This window comes from Nelusetta ayraudi, unplaced genomic scaffold (assembly GCF_046127955.1).
Source record: "Nelusetta ayraudi isolate G7.1 ecotype Tasmania unplaced genomic scaffold, CSIRO-AGI_Nayr_v1 ptg000146l, whole genome shotgun sequence".
In the NCBI taxonomy this organism is placed as follows: Eukaryota; Metazoa; Chordata; class Actinopteri; order Tetraodontiformes; family Monacanthidae; genus Nelusetta; species Nelusetta ayraudi.
This window is the reverse complement of record NW_027466196.1, coordinates 386,178-410,877: the sequence shown is the minus strand read 5'-3', so window position 1 is coordinate 410,877 and position 24,700 is coordinate 386,178. Positions and strand designations below refer to the sequence as shown.

Here is a 24,700-nt window from a genome sequence, read left to right as displayed (position 1 = left end):
GGGAGCCTCAGAATCCAGACCATGGTTCAACCTCATTCAGCCCCTGTGATACATATTCACTTTTAAGTCTGCGCTGATTAATAATGGACGGCGCTCTGATAAATATATTCTCTTTCCAAGCGGTTAATAGGCTTCTGCTATGGTAAATGGGGCAGGGGTAAACCCTGTATATATTTAGCAAGTGGCAGCAGACGCAGTCATGCCTGCGCTTGCTCCTCCCCGCAGATGATTTGTGCTTGTTTGAGGGTGCCGGACGGTGGTTTACAGGTGCGCTGTTCATTCCTGTGTGAAAGGAGATGATTCCACCTGCTTTGAATTGGGTTCAACGACCCAGGAGACAAATTCAAAAGCTGAATTGTTAGAAAGCACTGCAGTCTATGGATGGAAAATAGAAATGCACACTAATGTAATTCTGAAAGGTGATTTTTTTTTTTTTTCCTTCTTTAGGAATAATTTGATCATCATTATCACTACCAGGGTAATCACCATATCCATCACAATACAATATATTCATTTTTTGGATGACGACACAGTGCTTTCCTCTCTCATAAAGTCTATCCTGATACGATTGGGATGACTGAGATGGATACATGGTGCTGTTGAATGGCCGTCTAACACAAACATATGCATTTGTATCAAAAAACAAATGAAATATCATTTGAATATTTTATATATGATCTTTTCCAAGTTTAAGGCATTTGAATGAAAAATTCAAAAATTCAAATTTGAATGAAAAATTATTATATATATATATATATATATATATTTATATATATATATATATATATATATATATATATATATATATATATATATATATACATAACCCCAAAATAACAATAAAAAGGACATACAATAGGTGTCAGAGTTTGCTTAGTGCTTGGTAGAATCCTGACCAAGAATCCTTCATCACTGTAATAAACAGTCAAAGTCACTTTAAACACTATGTCATTTATTGTTTACAGTACCCACTCCAAATATCTTTGCACTAATTGCACAGTTCACTATTTATTTTGCACTGATGTACAGTCACTTTCTTAATATTTACTTTTTTGTGTTCTTATAGACCCCCGTGACCCTGAATTGGAATTAGCAGGTATAGAAGATGGATGGATGGATACTACTTTTAATCCTATTTTTCTTTTTTTTTTCTTTTTTATTCCTGGTACTTTGAGTGGACAGCAAAGTAAGAATTTCATTGTACAGGGAAACGTGTTTCTTTACTGTGCATATGACAATAAATGTAACTTATACTTATGTAGTGTGGGTCACAGTAACATCCAAATGGCTCAGCAAGCAGAGACCACGTTCTTATCTTGGCTTCCACCGCTTAGAGAATTCCCTGTGTTGCGTCAAGAGTGTCTGGACAGTCATCAAACTGATGTGGCCAAAGCCCGCTGGGAGTCTCACTGTTTGCACTGCATATTTCAGTTACAACAGACAATATTTCACACTGTTTATAAGTCCACGAGATGTGAGCCAGATGAAGGCTGTGCCTGCGCCTGTCCAGGGATGTCAAGGTCAGCGGGGAATAGAAGCAATCTGAGCGTGCGTTTAGCACGCGTGATTGATGCTTCAGTCCATGTTTCTAAAGAAAGTCCTTTCAATCTCATTCATCAGGAAGAGTGGCTGTGTTCATTAGAAACAATACTGAGACTGGGGACCAGCATTCACATCCAGCAAATTTGATAGTTACGCTTTATCAAACATTCCATTGACTGCGAGTGAAAGAGAAGCAGAAGCGTGCTGAACGGGAACGCTTCAGATGCTGATATCGTATGCAAAGCGACAACTGGAAGAAAAAAAGTTTGTCACATAAAGAGCAATAAAAGTTTCTTTTAGCAAAAAAAAAGTTGAACAATTACGTATTTGCATCTTAATTCCCAGTTTTCAAAGTCTAATATTCTGTCTAATATTGTTGATTTTTTTTTTTTTTTTTTAATTCACCAACACTTTCTTTGTTTTTCACAATGTGCATAAAAAAAACGAGACGGACGGCGCTCTGATTGAACTCGTTTTGATGAAACCGGCAGCGCAGCAAGAGACGATCAGGTGTGCCTGAGTTTGACTTCAAGCTCTTTGAGGTCATTCGTGTAGGACCGGCGAGAGATGCACTCAGTCTCAGAAGGGAACTCGATCCACATCCACAGTGGACTGTGGCTGAAAACAGTGTTGTTTTTTTCAGTGACAACGCTGCACCTGAAGTCTGTGTCCCACCCACAAAGCCTTTTTGCCCTCATACTGAACCACTGCCAACACCGCCCATCAATGGGGCACCCGAATCAGGTTTGGTTGTCATATCATCCACTATGTCCACATCATTCGCAGCTCACGCGCTCTCTGCAGTGAGGAGACGTGTGGTTGGCTCTCGCTGCACCTCAAGTACTGCCTCGTGTTTGACAGATGACGTTTGCGTCTCTGTCAAACTACGTGTGGAAGTCAGCGCACAGTCTTTGTGAACAAAGACAATATTTCTAATGAGGCTTATTGAATAGAAGAGGGTGAGGTTTTGGGTAAAATATATGCAAACGATGGACTGATATATATTGCATGAGTCTGGCGCAGTCTTGATGTTTGTTGCTCCTCATCACATTCTGTGCCTCTTTCATCTCTGTGGGTCAGGGCCGATCACTTTGTGGATCCGGCAACGTTTCTTATCCACTTATTGATTTTTTCTATTTTTTTTATTATTATTTTTACGGCTGGTAAAACTAAACTCAGCTTTTCAAAATAAGAAAAAAGAATAAAAAAAAAAGTGGCCCATCGCAGTTAATTAATGATTTAACACAACGGGCGGTGACTATTTTCACATAGGGCCAGGTGGGTTTTCTTTCCCCCTTAAAAAATGTGAAGTCATCATTAAAAAAAACAACAACAAATAAAACCTGGACTATAAAGTCCAGTATTTAATGAGCGTTATTCTCCATGTGACATGGTGAACCGTTGAGAGAAGGTTTACAGATGATGAAGTGATTTCTTTGTGGAGCGATTGTCAGCACCTGCACAAGTGCTGATAATGTAAAACACCAAACAGATGCTCAGATACACGCGCGCGCGCACACACACACACACACACACACACAGTATGCATGGCTCTCCAGCACACAGGCAGGCTGCAGGCGACGCTGCTCTTTCACTGTCAGGCCCCCACAGGAGCCAGAAAGCATTTCTATTTTCGATAGTTATCCCAGACTGTTTTCTCTTCCTCCCTTTATCACGCTAATCCCTCCATCTCTTGATGTTTTTCTTGCGAAGCCCCTGAGTTGAGAAGCGGGTCACGATAAACATCGCAACAGCTCGTTCATCAAGGAGGCGCCATCACTTTGAAGTCTCTGACATATACACACGCCAACACTTCTTTCAGACACACTCTCCTATGCAGTCCCGCGCAGGTTATGATGAGGCAACGCATACACACCGGCACACGTCTACAGCCGTCGCAACCACATGCAAGCAATGCTTCTGGAACATACAGGTACTGCCCGGAAAATTAGAATATCAAGTAAAAGTTGTTTTATTTTGGCAATTTAACGTAAAAGATGAAAGCAACACATTTTATTGAGCCATTCCACGCACATTGACGTCTCAAGCAGTTCCTTGTTGTAACTTTGCTGATCAAGATTTTCAGCTTATTGAAACCACAAAGCCACAAACTCAGAAAATGATTATAAAATTTGAGTTTTTTTAAAGCTGCAAATTTTAATTTCCTTTATAAAATATGTCAAACTCACCTTTTAAGTTGAATTGCAGAAATACAGCAACCTTTTCAGGATATTCTAATTTTCTGGGTAGTACCTGGACAGTTACATGTAGCCATAGGCAACAATATTTAGGATCCAAGCCACGGAGTCACATGATGGAGAAATGACACTTTGTGATTTTAGACAACAGTCAGTGGGAATAATGAGCAAGCAGTGGATGAGTGTTTAACTTTAAAGCTGGGAGGAAATGAAAGAGTGAAAGCCTGACTGACGACTTGGAGGACAACTCCTAGTTCAGCCATTCAAGGTAACAGGCATCGATTCAATGTGACCCTGAGAAGAACTGGACTGCACGCTATACCAGTAAATATTCCCACATGTGCCAGCTCCTGCACGGCAGGTGAGCCAGTCTCTCTGGCAACGAGCCTTTTCCTCGCGTCAACACGACTTGCAGTTTCTCGCAGCAGTCCAACAGCCGCCGTTCATTTTATCTCGTCATTTCACATTAGGCTCAGACGCAGGCTTTGAAGTCACGCCGCTCTCAGTCCCACTCTACAGGTGGCGGCAATTACTGCAATGGAGCAGTCAGCTGTTGTGTTATTTGCTTGACTGCTTCGATTAAAATTTTAAGATTTCAGAATGGCAGAGATTTAAAGTTGAAAAAAAAAAAAAAAAAAAAGTGTTTTGGGGGAGAATTACAGTTTGCACATTTACAGATTTAATCATTTTCTTTCGGTGGTCTGCTTCCAAAATAATAATTAAAAAAAAAAAACCCTGCTAGTTTGAGCAGTAAAGTAGTTACAAAATAAGCTTTTCTCTCCCTTACCTGAAGACATTGTAACCCCCTCCCACCCCCACCCTCCAGTTCCATCCACTCACTGCTCGCGCTAGCTAACGGGGAAGATCGTTACGTGCGTTCACGAAGCTTTGCCCGCATTGATAAAAGAGTCTGCAGAGGCGTTGCTATGATAATCAGGTCGGCTTGTGAAAGTGGAGAAGCAGGGGACTGGGAATAAACCACAGCATCTGGAAATGCACAGGTTGTCATTTCTTTTCTTCCTCCGTGTGTTGGTGGGCCTGCCAATAACACAAACAGGTGTGTTGACGAGCTGGGAAAGTTATGGGATGTTCTTATCACAACATGCCTCAGTGCATTTTGTGTGCGTACCTGTCCATGTGTGAATGGTTGTGTTCACTTGTCCACGTCTGTCTGTCAGCCAGGAAATTTGCATCCCAGTGAATCTTAACAATGGCAGCAAGTGCTGACCTTGATTTGTTTCCTGGAGTGGTGGGTAAATAAATACAAGAAAACCAGAGCAGGATTGGAGTGAAAATTAGCAAGGTGACAAACGGCACTGCTGGCTCCCAGCCCAGGTCCATTTGGTAAAACTACACAGTCGCAAAAATGAAATAAGCCAATGTCCTTTCCTCCTGAAGACATTGTTCACATCATGTCCCTCTGTGAACTGTAAGTGAAGCTTTGCACTGATAACAAGGTCAAGTTTATATCTCATCACCAGTGGAGACCAGTGGCTGTATTGATGTAAAGACAACTCCTGAGCCCCACTACTGCACCTCATCACCCTATATGCACACTAGTGCACTGTAATCCATTACTATTGACACTCTGGTGCTTTTATTGAGCTCCACTGGGCTCCTGCTTCCTGCATTGTTATCCTGGCCTCTAATTTCCTGACGTGCCCTTGGTCAGATTTATTTATCGATCGGTGTTTCCTACGTGTTTTTCTGCACTATATATATATTCAAATATATATATTCTGAAAGCTTTATCTCCCACGGTTCTCTATTTGTATTTCAGTTCCAGACTCCAGGACGTCACCTTGCTCAGTTTATCATGCAGTGACATCAGGGACACCAACACAGTTGCACAAACACATCTGTCTTTGACTTTCCTCCCGACATCCCTCAGCATTGCTTCATCAGCCACCTTCAAAATGACACTAAAACTCAACCCACTAAAATAATGTATCTATATTTTGTGTTCTCTACCTTACATGGAATCATGCCTGGAAGGTGTTGCGCTCGCTCCAAACCCCAGAGGGGGAAGTTATCTAGAGGTCCCCCGGCCAGGTCCCCCGGGAGTGCAGGAAGCCACTAACGAGCCGCCGAGGCTGTCTGAGTGATGGATGAATGCGTCCGTGTGATCAGCTGTGTAAATGGGACAGTCGACAACGAGTTGTCTTCCCCCACATAGTTAGCACAGCCGCAGGCATGTCGCAGCTTTGTCGAGCTTTAACCATCTAGGCCACGTAAACCAAGGTGTCCTCTTCCAACTGTTTGGCTCAACCTGAGGTCAAAGGTCCCCAAGACCCCTGACCTGCTGATAGCACCGAAGCCGGCCTGCTTATTGGCTTCTGCTCGTTTTGTGTTGCCCTCAAAGTGGCACTTCTTCAGGGAAAAGAGAAATAGTGACAAATTGTCCAATATGATAAATGATTGGTTGAGAAATTATGTCATAAATAATGACATCATCAGAACAGAGTGACACAAAAACATTGCCACAGTGTTCGGCTCATATCAGGGATGTCAATGTCAAAGTGTTAATAGTTGCAATTAATATGGCAGAGATTCATTTCTGTGTTCCGATCCAGGAAGTGTCGGTCCTTCCGGAACCAAGACCCGTCTGCAGTCAAACAGGAGAGGCGGGGAATTCAATTTGTTTTTATCTCATATATAATGTGGAACGCCAAGCGGAAGGCTGCTTGGATCTAATGTTCACCAGTCTGCACTGCACAGCTACAGCGCAGGGCAACAGTTAACCCAGTCAACGGCTCATTAACACCTCAGCTGTTTGGCCTTGAGGCGCTTGGCTACAAAGTAGACTGGGGACTGTGGGCTGACTGGTTGTCACTGCGGCTGGTGACCACCGGACCTCAGTTAGCAATGACTACCGCCAGGGCAGGGAGACAGCATTCGCATGTTCTCCTTATATTAGTTCTGAGAAGAAAAAACATTTTTGATCTTCGTTGGAAATAAAAATGGAAAGTTTTAGCATGTGAGGTTAATTCGTTTTTTTTTTTTTTAATTTTACGATTGAATCTATTGACAGCCCGCGCCTCTACGACGGGCCATGTTGCCGGACCCCTGCTGGGTTAAAATCAATCCCTTCAATGAAGCCATCACACAGGGACTGTTACCTTGGTGTTTTGCCTTGGAATGAAAGACCTGGTAATTACAAATCAAACGGGACAAATACATCCTGGTTAATGAGCGTTAAATGGATGTTAATTATCCGATTGAATGGCTGTCACCATTAAACTGTGTCTGATGGCGAGCGCGGGGGGGGGGGGGGGGGGTCGAGGGGAAGTTTAGTTTGAAAAACAGATGCAGAACTGGGAGAGGCACGTTAGCGTGCGGATTGAGGAGTTCAGACAGTGTGAAGCGTGTGTGTCAGAAGAGGAAGCGAGACGTGGAGGAAGCGTGTGGAGAAGCAGCGGGGGGGTGGGGGGCCGGGGGGGCAACGGCGGGCAAGGGAGGGGAGGCGAAACTTTTCTCTTTTCCCCAACACAAGCCACAAGCTGCGGCGCATCACAGGGGAAATTAATCAAGCGCTTTGGAATTATTTATATATATTTATATTTGAAAAGGACAAAGAGAGAGAGAGCGAGCGAGCGAGCTGCACACAGACAGGAGTCCTACTGTGCTAATGTGGTCACAGCCAGCGAGCAGGTAGTTCCAGTCAGAACACACTGTATCTGTCTGGGCCGGAAATGAACGGAAAGTTCCCAGACTCAACATCTAAAAGCCAGCAGTGAGAGGACGCAGTGGGGAATCGGGCAGACTGAGATGAAGCCTGGCGATGGAACCATCAGCAGCAACACTACCCTGGAACAGAGCGATTGATTTGACACTTGACTGGCATTCTTTCCTTGACATTTGCATTACTGGATGTGCAGTTAACACTGATGGGCGCCACTCACCAGAACCCGAGGTGTTTTGACTTTCAGTTGAAATGAATGGGGGATTTAAAAATGTTGATTGGACGCTTTTATCTTGGTCGCATCGTGTCCTTTTTTTTTTTCATCCCAAACAATTGATTGAAACAAAGAGCAAACAAGTGTGGCGGACACTGCATACCACACAAATGTCAACGTGTCAATAACTCGTTACCATGCACTCTTGGTCTCTTGGTCATTGCAGCAGAACCTTTAAATGGCGGCTTCATCTGGATTCCGATGTTTGTGTCTCACTATTTTTTTGTAGTTAATCCACTTGATGGTCACCTGCTGAGTTTACAGTGCAGTTCAGGTATATACCAGTGTCCCTCCCTCACCTTTAGGAGAAGTGTGTGTCAGCGCCTCTGATATAGTGTGAGGTCTGTGAAGGAAAACTCTGAAGAGAGCCACTCGCCACTTTCTGTCGCGGCGGCTAAACACCAGACAGTCGTCGACGTACAGTCCAAGGGTGAATTCCACTTCCTCCCTGAACCCTCAATCTCAACCCTCAATCTCAACCCTCAATCTCAAACACGTGCGCTCCCGCGAGGTGCAGGTGCTGTCCCGATTCTAAGAACGTCAAGTTGAGGGAGGAGTTTCAGGGCTGTATCGCCCTCAATATTGAGATTCTCCGGCACCGCCCTTGGCAGTCAGGGCTACCCAGAAGGCATTGCGTATTTTCGCCAAGACATCTTGGAAAAAGATGGCGATGTAAAAGCGAGCTACAAATGGAAGTATTTTCTTAGTTAATAAAGATATAAATATTACCAAACCATTTTATTGTCTTAGTTTAAGAGTTTTTTTTATGGATTATTGACATCGTTGTTGCGTAACTTTTTTTTTTTACTTCACGATGTTTGTCAACCGGACCGGCAGTCCCGGCTTCACGTTACTTGTGTACCTCGTTGTGTAGCGACGGAGGACTTCTACAATTTTCGCCGTCTTTCACTTTTTCTTCTTCTCCTTCTTCTTCGTCGTCGTCGTCTTCTTGACAGACTGGACGTAGTTTTGGCGTAAGGCCGCCCCCCCGCAGTCTGAAGACGTAACTGCACTTAAGGGGTGTCCCATTTCTAAGCCCTTACACTTATTGTTGAGGGCCAAAGATTGAGGGCCAAAGATTGAGGGTTAAGGGCGAGGGTCGAGATTGAGGAGTTAAGGGAGGAATTGGAATTGGCCCCAGCAGTGTAAATGTGCAGGGCCACGTTTAAATGAGCACAAACAGAGCAAGTGGGAAGCTCGGCAAATGGGAGACCTGTGTGTGTGTGTTTGTGTGTGTGTGTGTGTGTGTGTGTGTGTGTGTGTGTGTGTGTGTGTAGCAATGGCAGACAATAGACAGACTCACAAGGTTTTTTTTTCCCGTAATCTCTGTTTCTTTAAGCTCAACAATCAATTGGCAGTGATGGGGGGGGCAACGCGTCTCCTCGCCGCGGCAACGTCGAGAGCGCCCGCCTGCGTCTCCAAATGCCAGCCAGCGTCATTACCATTCGCGACACACTCGCACACATACATTTCACCAGCAGCCCATACTAAAGCGCTCTCTGTTGAGCGCCGGCCCGGAGGGAGGAAAGAAGTAAATGACAGCGCCCTGTGTGCGCATCAGTTTAACTCGACGAGAAGTCGGGGCAGAAAATCATTTGGCAGAAGTCCCGCCGTCCCTGCAGACGGATGATGGCAGCTCCTGCGTGATCCGCTATCATGTTGCCTGTCTCTTTACTGTCAGCGCTAATGGCTCTCACACTGCTGGATCGGGACACGGGTGGCTGGCGGGGGCGGGGCAAGGGTGGCGTGCACCGAGTCAATAATTTCCCCCGCCGCCTCTTGGCCTTTTGTGGGAACATTTTCATATCTGGTTAAGGTTCGCACGAGCGCAGCCTAAGAAGATTTGTCTGCGCCAGACGCTCTTTGTGCGGCTGCTAACATGGATTTGTGTGTGCTGGTGTGTGTGTGTGTGTGTGTGTGTGTGTGTGTGTGTGTGTGTGTGTGTGTGGAGATAGGGGTACCACCAATCACAACAAAGATTGGAGGGAAGTTTGAGTGACACCACGGTGCAGCAGTTCAGTGAGATATCATTCATTCTCTTATCTCTCTCTCGCTCTCTCTCTCTCTTTTACTTCACCACACACACACACACACACACACACACACACACACACGCAGGAACACACGCGTGCACCAACTCGTGTGCACCAGCGCCTCGGTTCCGACACGCAGCTCGAGGCTAACAGCAGATGCGAAACGGTAATTTTGGTATTTTTGTCAACGTTTTTTCTGTAGCCGCACTGCCGGCTGTCGTCAGCGGTGGGCGCCGTCTCTGTGTACACAACATGAAGATGATGAGTGTATTTATCAGCTCGGGGAGGAGACCTTCCTGCGCTATCCTGGTCGCTGAATGTCCCAATTTGGCTTATTGAGACATTTTAATTAGCCTGCTTGACACGCTCCGCCACACACTGCACTGCCTTTATCTGCCGCATTAAAAGATACCTGCATATTGTAAGTCGGAGCCCGAGTCCATGTCCCTGCCCGCGTTATGTCTGTCGCTCGCGACGCATTCGGGAAAAAAAAATAAATGAAAAATAATTGGCGGGATGTGGCAAACAAGTCTTCGCTTCTGGTCTGAGGCGGCGGGGGTGCCAGCCCCGCTCGCAGCCGCTGTGGAAGTTGGAGCTGCGTCACGCAGCTGTCGCTCGGCAGCCGAGTAGCGACCGTCAGTTTGCCGGTAATTAGCACGGATCATTAGCGACACAATCCCTGCTCGGAAAGAGAGACGAGGCTCGACGCACAATCTTAGAACGCAAGGAAAAAGTTTGCGCCGGTGTGGTCTGGTTTTCCCTCCTCCAGAAGGCGTGCGGAGGGGGGGGGGCAGATAATGCATGCAGCTTCCACGTATGGGCCCCGTGATGACTCATCTTAAATGAGTCATGCCGAGCATTTCCACTTCGTTCTAACGGGCTGAACCTCCCTGACAAGAGAAGGAAATCAACTCCACGCCTTTGGTGATTTTTTATTTTTTTTTTGGTCTAAATCTGGAAACTTCCCATCCAAAACTCTTCAGCAGGGACGGACTTTGAGTTTTGGAATTCCCTCCCTATATTAGTGTCATTTGACATGCATCAAGTTGCAACAGCTGTAGAACCTCAGGTTGTTTTGGCCGTTTCCAGCGGCGGTGCAGTGGTCAGCACCGCCGGCTCGCATCCAGCGAGGTCGCCGGTTCAATTTCCTCCCCGCCTGGGAGCCCGGCTGGCTGCTCTCCAGGTAGTCTGCCGTCCACCCACAGTCCAAAGACGTCCACATTAACCTATAATTGCTATTTAATTGGCGAGCGTGGGCGGTTGTTGTCTCTCTGAGGGCCTGATGCTGCAATAACGAGCACAGCCTGCATTAAAAAAAAAAAAAAAAATATCCAGATAAAATGATTGCCGACCTTATTTTATTTTATTAAAAAAACAAATTACATTCAACTTGTTCATTTCAGTTCTTACTACTCTGACGTTATTATAATTACAGCCATTATGAGAGAAAAAAAAAAACAAAAACCAAACATTCCCTGCAAATATTTTTGTCTTTAAAAGGCGGGAACGCCTTCTTCTCAGCCCGGCGCCGGCTCAAATCTCCTGACGGACGAGGCGCTGACGGAGCGCCGAGGAGTTTTCCCGCCCCGAGGCTGAGGGAACGTGGGCCCCTTTCCCAAAACCTCGGCGTCATTCGCCTCCAAACAGCGAGCGTGTTGTTGATCAGCGCTTGTTTACAAAGTGCCAGGAGGACGGAACTAATTTGATCACTCTGTATTCCCCGGTCCTCCGCTCTCTCAGGAGAGCGTTTCAATTTGAGCTGCTCACGCGCCGTTGATAGCCGGCTGCCACAAGTTGACTCTGACAGCAATTATGAATATCGTGTTCCACTCAAGCGGCCGCGAGCCAGAGAATAATGAAGTTCTCACCCAATCGTCTGCTCCCCCACACCGCTCCACTGCGTCTTCATTAGGAACTGTGCAGCGCGGACGGCCCTGGCGCAGCCAATGCTAACCCTAACCCTAACCCTAACCCTCGACGTGTCCTCGAGTGGTCTTGAATGTAACTTTATTTTCCGCTGAAACTCACGTCCGTTTCCCCAGAGTGTGCGTTCAAAAGCGTCACCTACGCAGCTGCGGGTCAAAACCACTGGCCGACCCAATCACAAGCGCTGCGTACCGGCCGCGTAGAGCAGTGGGCTCACGACTGATAGCACAGAATAGCAGCAGTTCATCGTCCACGCTGCGGACTTGGAACAACTTTACCTTCTGATGTCTCTGGTGGCCAAAGCCAACAACTAACCGTCGCTTCTGCCAGTTACTTCGATTATCTCAGTGACGCTATTGATCACAGTCCAACCGCCTGCGTGAATCTCCACTGTTCAGACTCTTCCTGGGACGGAGACGTTGTTTGGAGTTAATTCTCCGAGTGCTGCGTCGGTGGCGTTGTGAAGTCTTTTTCTTCCGGCTTATCGAGGAAATGACAAAATCAATGAAAAGAAGCTCTGTGCGATGTTTGCGCAGCACTAGCGCTGATACTCTCACGCACACCCAGCTGGATGTTTACCCCCTTGCAGAACTCCCTGCGGTCGGCAGTTCTCGCAGTTGTTGTGTGTTTACGTCAGCAGCATTTGTAAACCACCAGTGTCATTTGTCAAGTTCCTTTTCTCTCCGTCTCTCTTTGAAAAATGTGCCGTGCATATGAATGTCTGACATTATTAGGGGGGAGAGCGAAAGCGAGCACTTCTCCGACATCAGTCAAATCAAAAATCTGCTGGTAGATATATATATATATATATATATATTATTATTCATAAACCGGAGTGAAATCTGGCAAATACAGACGGCCATTCAACATTTTGTTTCACCCGCTTATTTTCAGCCATTCTTACACAACGCGCAGTTACTATTGAAGCAGCATGTGATTATAGGAGGGGTTTTTATCAGAGGGGAGGAGTCTTGTTCCCCTGCTTTACTCCGTACGCACGCACCTCCTGTGGCAGAGAATACAAACAATAAAAGCAGCGGTAGCACGGAGGGAAAGAAGGCTGGCAGGCCAGAGACGGTCTCCTCAGTGTGTGTGTGTGTGTGTGTGTGTGTGTGTGTGTGTGTGATAAAAATAAATATATAACGGAGGAATATTAAATCCTCCTTGCCGCCTGCTGCTGTCTTCTCCTGATATTCCTCTGCCGTCCCACACAGACAGATAATGATGACATTACGTGACACGGTGTCACACCTTCCCTCTGACGGAGTACGACCTCCCCCGCTCCACTTTGTCTCTCCGCCTTTGTACTTTTAAATCTTTCATTGCACTCCATTTGTCCCCTCACCTCTCCCTTTTATTCACGCTGCTTGTCCTTCTCTCCGCCACGCGTTTCTTTTCCTCCACTTTTTCCTCCCCCCCCCCCCCTCTCTCTCTGTCTATGTGCTCACGGGCACAGTCAAAGTGGTTCTGAACAATACCGCAATCCCTCAGTGAATGTCGCAGCCAGTAATTGTTTGTCCGCTCAGGGAGGGGGGGGGGGGGGGGGGGGGGGGGGAGTTGGAGACGACGTGACCTGCACCAGCGTGATAACGTGGAGGTTCCAGTGTGCTGAAAGTGAAAGACAGACTCGTCTTTGAGTCTTTAGGGACAGGGATGTGTGCCAGCAGCCCGGTGACAACCTGCCACCAGTCTGGAGGTGCTGCTGGTAGAGATGACAGCAAGATACTGACCATGGTCAACGTGTGTCTGTTGACCATGTTGGAGGCAGAGTGAGGGGTGTGAGTTTCATCAGCTCTGTGGACTGAATCGACAAAGCACTTGAATGTCACTCAAGGTGAAGATGCTGAAGTGGTTGTTTTTTTTTTTTTTTGGGGGGGGGGGGGTGGGGGGGGGGTATTTTGACGACTTTAGCCAAGTTGACTTTGAAAGCTGCTTTTTTTTTTTTTTTTTTTACAGGAAATTAGTATTTTGAATGAAGCTTGAACATGAACTTGTATTTTCACGGGTGTTTGCTTACTTATTCTGACCTTGCTGTTTTATTTATAGCTATATATATATATTTTTTATTTTTCATTTTCTTTAGTGTATTTCTTTATTTTGTATCCTTTTTAATTCTCTTTCCTTTCTGACATGTTCGAAATAAATACATAACATAATAAACAAGCTGGCTAAACAAATATAAAAAGCAACGAGAATGAAATCACTTTCATTCTTTTATGTTACTCCTTTAGCTTTAAATAATGTTCAATCCATTTCCAGGCCAAAATAACACGCATCAGATTACATTGAGACGCTATCGCCACATTTTGTTTAATCTTATCCAACAACAATCATAATAAATTATCTTTCTGGCTCTGAGTGACAGGCCAATTTCCTATATGTCTTATTATAATGTGCTCCGTCCATGATTTTATCCTGACGGAGGGATCAAGTATATCTAAAGACCATCGTCAGCGCGTGATGGTGCCGTCTGCTAGAAACAGGCGAGGAGAGAAGCTGCACTGCCAGACTGAGAGTGGAGAAACGAGAAACGAGGCTGTTCTCACGGATGATCCACAGTCGTGTTCAAGCATCCTTTCACTGGAGGGCAAAGCAATCTACCAGGAGCTGAGCTGCACCTCCAGCAACATGAGCTTCGCTGTTTGATGGCAAAGCTTCAGAACGCTGCTTCATGGCAACGTAGACGTGTTTGCAGAGAGGTTCTTTAAAGGAACCCTACCGTGAAACAAGGTTCTTTAAAGGAACCCTACCGTGAAACAAGGTTGTTTAAAGGAACCCTACCAAAGAAACAAGTTTGTTTAAAGGAACCCTACCGTGAAACAAGGTTCTTTAAAGGAACCCTACCGTGGAAAAAGTTTGTTTAAAGGAACCCTACCATGAAACAAGGTTCTTTAAAGGAACCCTACCGTGAAACAAGGTTCTTTAAAGGAACCCTACCAAAGAAACAAGTTTGTTTAAAGGAACCCTACCGTGAAACAAGGTTGTTTAAAGGAACCCTACCAAAGAAACAAGTTTGTTTAAAGGAACCCTACCGTGAAACAAGGTTCTTTAAAGGAACCCTACCATGAAACAAGGTTGTTTAAAGGAACCCTACCACAAGGTTCTTTAAAGGAACCCTACCGTGGAAAAAAGTGACTCCTCCCAGATCTTTATGTGTTGCCGACACGACGACAAACACGCAAGTGCAGAAAACACAGCAGCTGCAGGGGAATTCTGAATGGAGCGGCTTCTTTTCCCTCAATGGGGCACAGTGGAGCAGAGACAACCAATAGGATTTTTTTTTTACATATGAAATGGCCAAATTAGGGCCCCTTCAAAACACTTTTTGAGAAAAAAATGAAAGCAAAATCAAGAGTGACACGATTTGAAGAAAGTGATCCCTGCCTGTCTTTTGGATGTGATGTGAAATATGTGGATTAAACTGCACACAGTCTGTGGTGTGTTAAGATATTAACATCATTGATCCATCTCACTGTGTCGTTAAAACGTCCACTGGGTACAATTTGGCTCGATTTATGATTTTTTACATTGGTAAAAGTTTAACACAGCGCTCATAAGCACACATTAATAAAACAACAGGGCAATAACAGTCATCCGGTTTCCCTGACAACACTTCTCATATATACAAGAATAAACCGAGCAATCAGGGTCTCGCTCCCAGAACATCAAACACGGCCGTCAGTCGGGCTTCCTTAAACATTTCCCAAACTGGACCTGCAAGCCTGGAAAATGTTTGAAAACAGAGTTTTGGGAGGAATGAGCTGGTGTGCCGCTGATTCCCCTCAACGATTTCGGGCTAAAATAATCCAGACTCCTGTGGAAGCTGCTGTGGAAACTGCTGCACTTTGTGTTTGTCTGGCTTGATGGTACAGTGAATGAAAGAATAATAAGCAGAGTGCAGCCGGAGAGGAAGACGGCCTGTCAGCCATTGACTGAGCACTGGAGTGACCTCACCCACATGGGCTGCTGCGTAGCATTCAACCCTTCCACACGCGTGTGTGTGTGTGTGTGTGTGTGTGTGTGTGTGTGTGTGTGTGTTAGGCTTGGATGAGCCGGCTGAGCTGAGTGGATGTGACCACTCTAAGTGTGTGTGTCTCCTATCAGTGTGTCCCTGATCGCTCTCACTGTATGGGGGCACTTTAGTCCATTCTTCATCAGCACCAGGAGGGAGGCACACACACACACACACACACACACACACACAGTGGGCTCAAGCTCGCAGAGCACACACGTGCACGGATGTACGCCCGACTACACACACACACACACACACACACACACACACACACACACACACACACACACAGGCCTGTGTTTTGATGCAGAGCAAAGTGGACGACGGCTCTGCCGACCCTCCACAAGCGTCCCTCCCTCCACCACCTCCTCTTCCTCCTTCCCTCCACCAGCGTCCCTCCCTCCACCACCTCCTCTTCCTCCTTCCCTCCACCAGCGTCCCTCCTCCACGAGCCTCCCTCCATCCTCCTCCTCTTCCTCCCTCCCTCCACCTCCTCCTCTTCCTCCCTCTTCCTCCTCTTCCTCCCTCCCTCCACCAGCCTCCCTCCTCCTCCTCTTCGTCTTTCTTTGCTTCCCTCCGTGTGACACTTTCAGCGGCATGTCACGCAACCCTGCACTTGCACACGCTCTCACGCACACACGGTCGGACACACACACACACACACACACACACACAGGCACACATGGCGTGCTCTCAGCGCCGCCTCTGTCTGGGGAGCAGCACATTCATGACTGACTCTCGGCTCCTCTGTTTCCAAACACACACACGCACGCACGCACGTTCAAGACTTGGCCACTTAAGCTGTCTTCTTCTTCTCCATCAGCATCTCGTGCTGCCTGGCCCCGCCTCTCCGTGTCTGGACTGGTCTGGCGTGTGCGTGACTGTGGCTGGCTGTGGCGAGGGCGAATTAGCGCCGGCGACCCACTTTGGTTCCAGAGGAGACGAGACGTCACTGCTCTGCTCCGTTCCTCCCCCCCCCCCACCCGCTTTATTTCCTCGACCGTGATCCACTTTTCCTGCCAACCGCTGTGATGCAATGGTAAATAAATGGCAGGAAGAGTAGTAAGAGTAGCGCCGCTATCCTGGGTTTATCACAGCTCCCATAAAAAGAAGCTGAGCGGCCCCAGTAGGAGACACCATTTTACCGAGCGGCCCTAAAAGTACAGAATTGAGTGGCTGCGTTTCCATCAACCCTGGAATTGTGCCAAACCTAAATATGGCGGTAAAAGCTGGTGGTGGAAACAGCCCAACTTGACCAGAACTGTGCCCTGTGCGCTTCACGCCATGCAATGAAAACACCTGCAGTTTTTGGAATTGCTAACAATATTTGGAGCTGAAGTTTCGTTCAGTTGGGAAGAACTTCTTTTTGGACTTTTGTACGTTCAGGCAACTTAAGTGCGAAAAATAAATATTTCAATGGAACTCTGGCTGCTAGAAAAGCAATCACAAAAAAATGGCTTAAGCCAGACATCCCAGCTATAGATGAATGGTATGATGTAGTTTGTGAGGTATTCGTTATGGAAAGATTCACATACTCATTGTGGCTTCAGCAATGGAAATTGTATATTTCTGTGAAACGCCCCTCTTTTGTTTAAGTGTCTTTTTTTTCTCTTTTTGTTTTTCTTTTTTTTTAATATATATTTATTTTTTCTTTCTTCTCGTTTCTCTATGATCTGAATATCAAGACGTACTGGACACGTTTATTATTTAACGGCAATATGTTCACAGAAAACACCCCACATTCATGTTTGTGTTGTTTGGCATTTGGGACAGGCAACCAACATGCAAATCACAATTGTAAATTTTAGAAATGATGCTTTTATTTTGCAGAAAACTGCCACGGAAACACAGCTTGTGAACTTGGGTGCGTCCCGTTTAGAATCCACGCAGGACGGGTTTGTCCCGTACTTCTGAGTTGTCTTGACCACCACTGGGAGCCACTGGCCAGTGAAGGTCGTGACCCCGAGCACTGTCAAAGTTGGCAACGCCGGCCACGACTCTGAGGGATTTTTTTTCCTGCTCCCACCTTCGTGTTCATTTGGTCCTCTCTGCTTTGCATACCTGTGCTGACAGTAATTGCCGTCAACTAATTACAGAAAAACTGTACGTTGCCCCGTGAACCCGGCGGACGCTCTGATTTGAACTGCACATTTTGACAAGGACGCTCTCACCGTGTCGACCAGGAGCCGGAGGTTTGCACCCAACACGGGTTGGCGAGAGTTGCACACTGCGTGCGTGTTTACAGCCGTGAGTGTGTGTGTGTGTGTGTGTGTGTGTGTGTGTGTGTGTGTGTGTGTGTGTGTGTGTGCAGGTGTGGTGAGGGAAAAGAGGGAGAAGAAGAAGAGGAGGAAGAAGAGGGGGACGGAGGACGAGGCCGTGCGAGCAGAGCAGCCTTGCGTGTCTCGTTCGGCTCGTTTAGCTGACAAACTGCTTTTAGCGTTTAATTATCCATCGCTCTGTGATTAATAGCTTTTAATTACTGTAACCCTTGGCAACATGGAATGTGCGCAGGTCTCTGCAGGAGCTCGACCGATCGGAATACCGTGGAGAAATGTTTATAAAAAAAAAGAAAATAAGAACTGCAGCCTGACACTGAGAGGAGAGACTGGGACTGCTGAGAGTGGGACTGAAGCTTCTGAGCAGACCTTCAACTGCTTCTTTATATCTCTGTGAGTTACACACACACACACACACACACACACACACACACGGCCTCAGTCTGATGAGCTGGACACAGGTGAACATTTTCTACGTTCGCTCCTCTCACACTTCACACATTCATCAGCCATGATTGTGATTCCGATGCTTTGCTGCTCCTTTTTTCCCTTTCAGGGCCATGATTTCACATTCACATCGATCCAATTAACCCCGTCAAGCGGCAGAGATGCCTTGGACGTCTTCACACCCATTGTTATTTTTTTTGCAGCGGAGACACAAGGTTGTCTGAAATAACATGGAATGTGTTTGTTAATGTGCAAAATTCCTGGAGTTTTTTTTTTTTCCTTCAGTTTTTTTTATGTGTCTACAGTTAAAAATAAAATTTGCAGCTGCAAAATACACCTACTGCCTCGGTGTTTAATATATATAGTATTTCGTTCTATTATCATTGTTTTATTAAATACACAGGCGGCGTATGACTGGGTTTAATCAGAGTCCAACCAGTGCTGGGAGTTTGGAGCTGCAGTTTTAGCAGCAGGGTCTCTGAAGCTGTGGATGAGACTCGACCGTAATAAACTGTAATAAACGTGTCATTCACACAGCAGCTCATTTTTTCACTGGTGGTGTATGTATACACACACACACACACACACACACACACAAACATACATTTTTGTGACGCCTCAGGTGTGTACAGGCTTGATGATGGGTGGCAGCAGTTTCTCTGTCAGTACAGCCGCTCCACTGTGAGAGTCGTGAGTGTGGCTTCTTCACCTCGTCTGCTCCCCTTGACGGGTTGTGAAAGCCAGGATGTTCTCACAGCAGGTGCCTTCAAACCCCCACCTGCTGCCAAAAGCCTCGCCTCTGATTGGAGAGGCGGGAGGGCTCGAGCAGAGGAGGAGGTGTGATGAGCGCGAGCGGGCTGCTACCCCCCCTCCCCCCCGGCTGCGGCGGCGTAAACAGGCGGAGCCAAACTGGCTGTCGGCTGTCGGTTGTTGGCTGTTGGTTGCTCACCGGCAGGTGACGGGAAAAGCGCCGACTCACCCACGCAGGAGTCCCGGTGCTCCTCGAATCCGGCCGAGCACACGCACCTCCCGATGGGCACCAGCCACTCGCCCTCGGCGCTGCAGTACATCTTGGGCGTGTCCCTCTCCTCGGCGTGGTCCACGCACTGACCTCTGACCTCCACCAGCGAGGACGAGTCGGCGCCCGTCACCACGTCGGTGAAGAGCGCCAGGTTGCGGCTGACGCCCACGCAGCGCTTGTAGTAGACCCGCACCGAGGTGAGGGCGATGCAGGCGCCGATGTCCTGGAAGGCCAGGTAGAAGCCGCGCTTGCTGAGGGGACCCACACCCCTCACCTGCAGGGAGGAGGGGGGCGAGAGGGGGGGGGGGGGGCACTTCATTATTCCTTAGTAGTGAGATTAGCACCACAAAGCCTGTTGCTAAGATTCACTTGGCCAATAAACACTCAGGAATAAAAAAAATCCCACTTGTTGATTTAGAAACAGCAGTTCAGCTAGCTTGAGATATTTTCTATTCTAAATAAAATCACAAAAAGTTATTGGAATCTACAGGTACCACCGGAAAAATGAGAATATCCGGTAAAAGTTGTTTTATTTTGGCAATTTAACACAAAAGATGAAAGCGACACGTTTTATTGAGCCGTTCCACGCACACTGACATCTCAAGCAGTTCCTTGTTGTCACTTTGCTGATTAAAATTTTCAGCTTATTAAAACGACAAAGCCACAAACTGCACCACAAAATGATTATAAAATTTGAGTTTTTTTTTTTTTTTTTAAAGCTGCAAGACCTGATCAGCAAAATCCAAAGAAATAAAAACTGGAAATATATTGATTTGCATATTATTCCTTTATATAATATCTCACATTCGCCTTTTAAGTTGAAATGCAGGAATACAGCAACCTGTTCAGGAGATTCTAATTCTCTGGGTAGTGCATGTATTTACACAGTCGCGTTCAAAGGTCAGGGGTCACTTGTTGATTTCTGCATTGAACTCAGTTCTAACCTGTTTCATGAGGTACTTAATGATCTTTAATTCTCTGCGATCATTGCCAGTGCACGGAGATCCGTCAAGACGTGCTTCACAAGTGTGGCAACATTTTAGCGTTTAACGAAAACCCTCTTCATCGTCTAAATTCAGAGTGACGGGAAGAATTCCAAGTGTGCAAAGTTGTGCCGTGAACACACTAGAAGTCGGCGGTGACAACACAAATACAATTTACTTCTATTAAGCCGTTTCAAAGCATTTAACATCCGTCGCCATGGCTGCATGTTGCACGCTTGACATTCATTCTCTCAAATCACATTCAGTTAGGCGGTTCAAGGCAGCAACTGTCAGAGCCATCCCATAATTCCCAGAATGTCTCCGGCGCACCCTGACTGGTTTCCCTGCAGCAGCGACGGTCCGCAGAGCGACAGAAATCAAACCTTCATCTTGTGAATGCAGGACCTAAACACGACTGCGTGCTAATGTGCAGAAACAGACACACACACACACGTTAAAGGAGCACCGTGGTGTTGCCCCTCTCTCTCTCTCTCTCTCTCTCTCTCTCTCTCTCTCTGTGTTGAAGGCTGCTTGTTTACAAGCTGTTTGAACAGACTGGGTAGATTTGTCACCGTGGAGCGCAGCGCACCAACACTTTATGCTAATTTGACAGCCAGTGATGAATTTTGCACATCTTTTGTGGCAATTATGCAGAGAAGATGTTCCTTTTTATGTAAATGCCAGGGATTTGGTATTGTGGTGCGATCATAATCAAGTGTAATTTAGTTTCCCTGAGGAAGTCCTTTCCTCAGTGCACTCCACTCAGCCACACTCAGCCACACTGCTGCTGCCATGCATTTCCACTTAACACTTTATCACATTATTACTGCATGTGGAATGTGCAACTATTATCACTACTACTACTACTACTACTCCTAATTATAATAATAATAATAATAATAATAATAATAATAATTATGTAATAGAATATAATTTCATTTAATTGGACTTGATGACTACCTGGCTTTTCAAATGACTCTTAACTTTGTATTTAGTGCAGCTAACTAGACAGCTTTTAATGACAAGGTCCTTCCTGTATGATGGAACAGTTCAGCTGTGCAGAGACCAGCAATGAGGAATTCATAACATGAATGATAGGTTGCAAGGAAGTTAAACATATCCCAAAATCTCTCTCTCTCTCTCTCTCTCTCTCTCTCTCTCTCTCTCTCTGTCTCTCTCTCTCTCTCTCTCTCTCTCTCTCTCTCTCTCTCTCTCACTATCTCTCTCTCTCTCTCTCACACACACACACACACACACACACAGAAAGTTAAACTACAGGCTCTGGTGAGACGGCGGACGACCTCTTGACCCTCAGCGGGGTCAAGAGGGCCAAGGAGGAGTTGCCATGTTTTTATTGATTATAGATTTGCTGCTGGCGTTATCGTGCTTGTGCGTTCAACTCTGAGCAAACAAAGCCTGAGGGAACTTTTTGAAGTGCTGTCAGCCTCTCCTGCTGAAGAGGAAGACGGCCTGACTGAACACTGCTGCTGCTTTCCCTTCAAATCTTCTCACTTTCCATTGCAATTTATCTTTTTGGATTTCCTGAAGATCACTCAAGACAAACAAACAATTCATAAGCTAATGGCAGATCACATTGGGCTTTCCCATGATTCAGCAGGTCTCTAACAATGTGAGGTATCAGAAACATTCAGTTCCACTCTCCAGAATTCAATTGGACTCTGTTATCGATACTGGACTATTTCCCAGAGTGCTGCTGTTTGTTTCCCACTCTGATGGGCAGAGCGGAGCGGGGGAGCAGCCTCAGTGACCAGAGTGGAGGCGGCTGCGGAGGAGCTGCGGATGTCTCCAACTCGTCTTGAACTCCTGCGGAGGACTGCGTGCCGAGCATTGCAAATCAGGCCGCGATGCAAAGGAAGCCGTGGCTTCAAAGAGCCCGGCTTGACATCCACCTGCCGTATCAGAGAGTGTCTGTGGCGTTGTCTCAGCTCGTTGATCCTACCTCAGTGTTGAGTTTAAGTCTGCGGACCCCCAGGTCCACCCCCGTGAAGCTCTCATCTGCAGCAATGGTGTCAATCTTGGTGAACTGGTTCTCCCGGATGGCTGAGCCCACCGCTCTGTCAGACTCATAGTAGTACAGGTTGAAGGTTTCCTGCAAGGAAAAGTATGACGCAGTTCTGAATATGGTTCAGTATTTACAGCTACATATGATACAGCAACATACAGTACCAGCCAGAACATTAGAACCTCCTGAGAAGGTTGCTGTGTTTCTCCATGTGTGAACTCTTGTGAGCCAACAACCCAACACAGACTTTCTAAAGGCTCAGCAGCCTTTTGCAGGGGTTTTGGATTCTTTGGACTCTTTGAAGCTACACAACTGAAGCTTTTCACACTATTCTCATGTTCTGAGTTTGTGGCTTTGTGCTTTTAATAAGCTGAAAATCCTAATCACCAAAGTTACAACAAGGAACTGCTTGAGAGGTCAATTTGATGGTAAATTGCCAAAATAAAACAACTTTTACTGGATATTCTCATTGTTCGGGTGGCGCCTGTACATCCTGAAGCCTTGGGAAAACTTTGGTGTGGACAACTTTCTCCTCTGAGTCCACAGTGAAATATTCCGCCTGATTCACCATTTTTTATGTTGGTAAAAGCTTCACATAGTGCCCATAAATACATGAATAAAAGTGCATCCTCGCAGTACAATGAAAGTCATGAGCCGTGCCAACCACATGAGAACAGCAGACGTTCCAAATCTCACTATATTCAACCGTTGCAGCTCGCACCTCACAGGTTTTTGGCCAAAATGACCGACAAAGTTGTTGAATTCTAACGAGCTTGAGATGTCTGCATTGTCATGTCTTGAACTGGGATGAAATGAAAAGCTCCCAGAAAGCCCAGAGTGGATGACTGTCAGTCAATCCGACCGTTGACGAAACAAGGCCTCTCCACCTCTTCACCTTCATTAGGATTCTGTTGTGCGGGCTGTGGCCATTGAATTCTTTGTGTGTGAGTTTTTCCACCATCGTTAAGTTCTGCTAACTTCTGTCCTTCCCTCGGGCAGAAGGTAAGAAAAGTCAGCTCTGTTTGAGGAAAACACTTTATGATCCGCACATAGAATGCAACACATTCACGCGTCAGGCAAGCGTGTAGCACATGAAAGGCTGACAGCACATGAGACAGTTGGATATGTCAACAAGTGCCTGCAAAGTCACACTACAGATGTGAGCCATGCTGATGCCTTGTTTTATCTCGGAAATGTTATGACCTTTTGAGAACAGAGTGGGTTTCTATCTCTGTCACACACACACACACACACACACACACACACACACACACACACACACACACACGCACACACACGCGTCCCATGTCATGAAAACGTGCACCGTGTCCTGCCGGAGCCAATTTACACAACAAAGCCAGCGAGGACGGAAGTGACTGCGGTCTGAGGCGACGGCGAGCAGAAGCGGCCTGCGTCCTTCTTCTGACTCCTGATCTCGACACGGATGCAGCGCAGGCTTTTGATCAGCGTCACTGCAGGCTGGTTGTCAGAGCCGACCGAGTGCTGCAGTCTGTTTGCATTCATGGTGTTTATAATACGAGCCTCTGTGGTTGATGCTCCGAAGAACAATGTCTGTGTTGCTGACGCTTGTTTGTTCTTTTTCAGAGTTTCTACTGTAACCTATGAAGAGGTAAACACCTCCACTTTTTTTTTTTTTAAGGCTTGTCATTTCCTGTTTTATTTTGAAAAAAGGAAACTAACTCTCCTCTGGCGTCACCTGTGTGTCTGCCCTGATTACTGATTGTCTTCAGCTGCTCCCCATTACCCTCCATGTGCTTAAATAGTCTGCGTCTCCCTTGTCTGGTGCCACAGTGTTTTTGTCCATAGCCCGGCCCGGCCCGGCCCGGCCCAGCCCAGCCCAGCCCAGCCCAGCCCAGCCCAGCCCAGCCCAGCCCATGGCACTTTTGCGATATTCCTCCCCATGGATACCTGTGGAAAAACCCCCTCATGAGAGCGTCAAGACCTTTGAGAGGTTTTTTCCAAGTTGAGCTTTTTCCATCACCAGTGTTTTATTGCCATATTAAAGTGTTGTGCACTTGTGAGGGTCATCATGGAAACGCAGCCAGCGACTGCCGCCACCAGACAAGTGCTTTTATATTGCTGGTGACTTCTCTGACTTAGCTTAGAATCCCAGCCTTTTGTTTTTGATTTACATTTCATCATCCCACGTTTCCCCAGGTTTTCTTTGAGATGCTCTGCGTTTAGGCGTGAGTCGCTTTACGTTTCAGCTACTTTTCCATTAGGTCTGGTGTTTCTCCTCCTGCCAGAGTGTTTTGTGTG

At 46.4% G+C, this 24,700-nt stretch overlaps 1 protein-coding gene across 6 annotated transcripts in view; it reads right to left on the bottom strand.

Moving 5' to 3' along the window:
- epha8 (eph receptor A8) overlaps positions 1 to 24,700 on the bottom strand; it is a 106,896-nt gene that overhangs the window by 42,511 nt on the left and 39,685 nt on the right. For all 6 annotated transcript variants that reach the window (XR_012925350.1, XM_076013289.1, XM_076013293.1 and 3 more), the window contains exons 5-6: positions 22,358 to 22,507; positions 19,373 to 19,688 (exon numbers count right to left, since the gene is read on the bottom strand). Coding sequence is in view for 5 of the 6 variants with exons in the window: in XM_076013289.1 (XP_075869404.1) it covers positions 19,373 to 19,688; positions 22,358 to 22,507 (466 nt within the window). In the remaining variant the exon portion in view is untranslated. The remainder of the gene's footprint in view (positions 1 to 19,372; positions 19,689 to 22,357; positions 22,508 to 24,700) is intronic.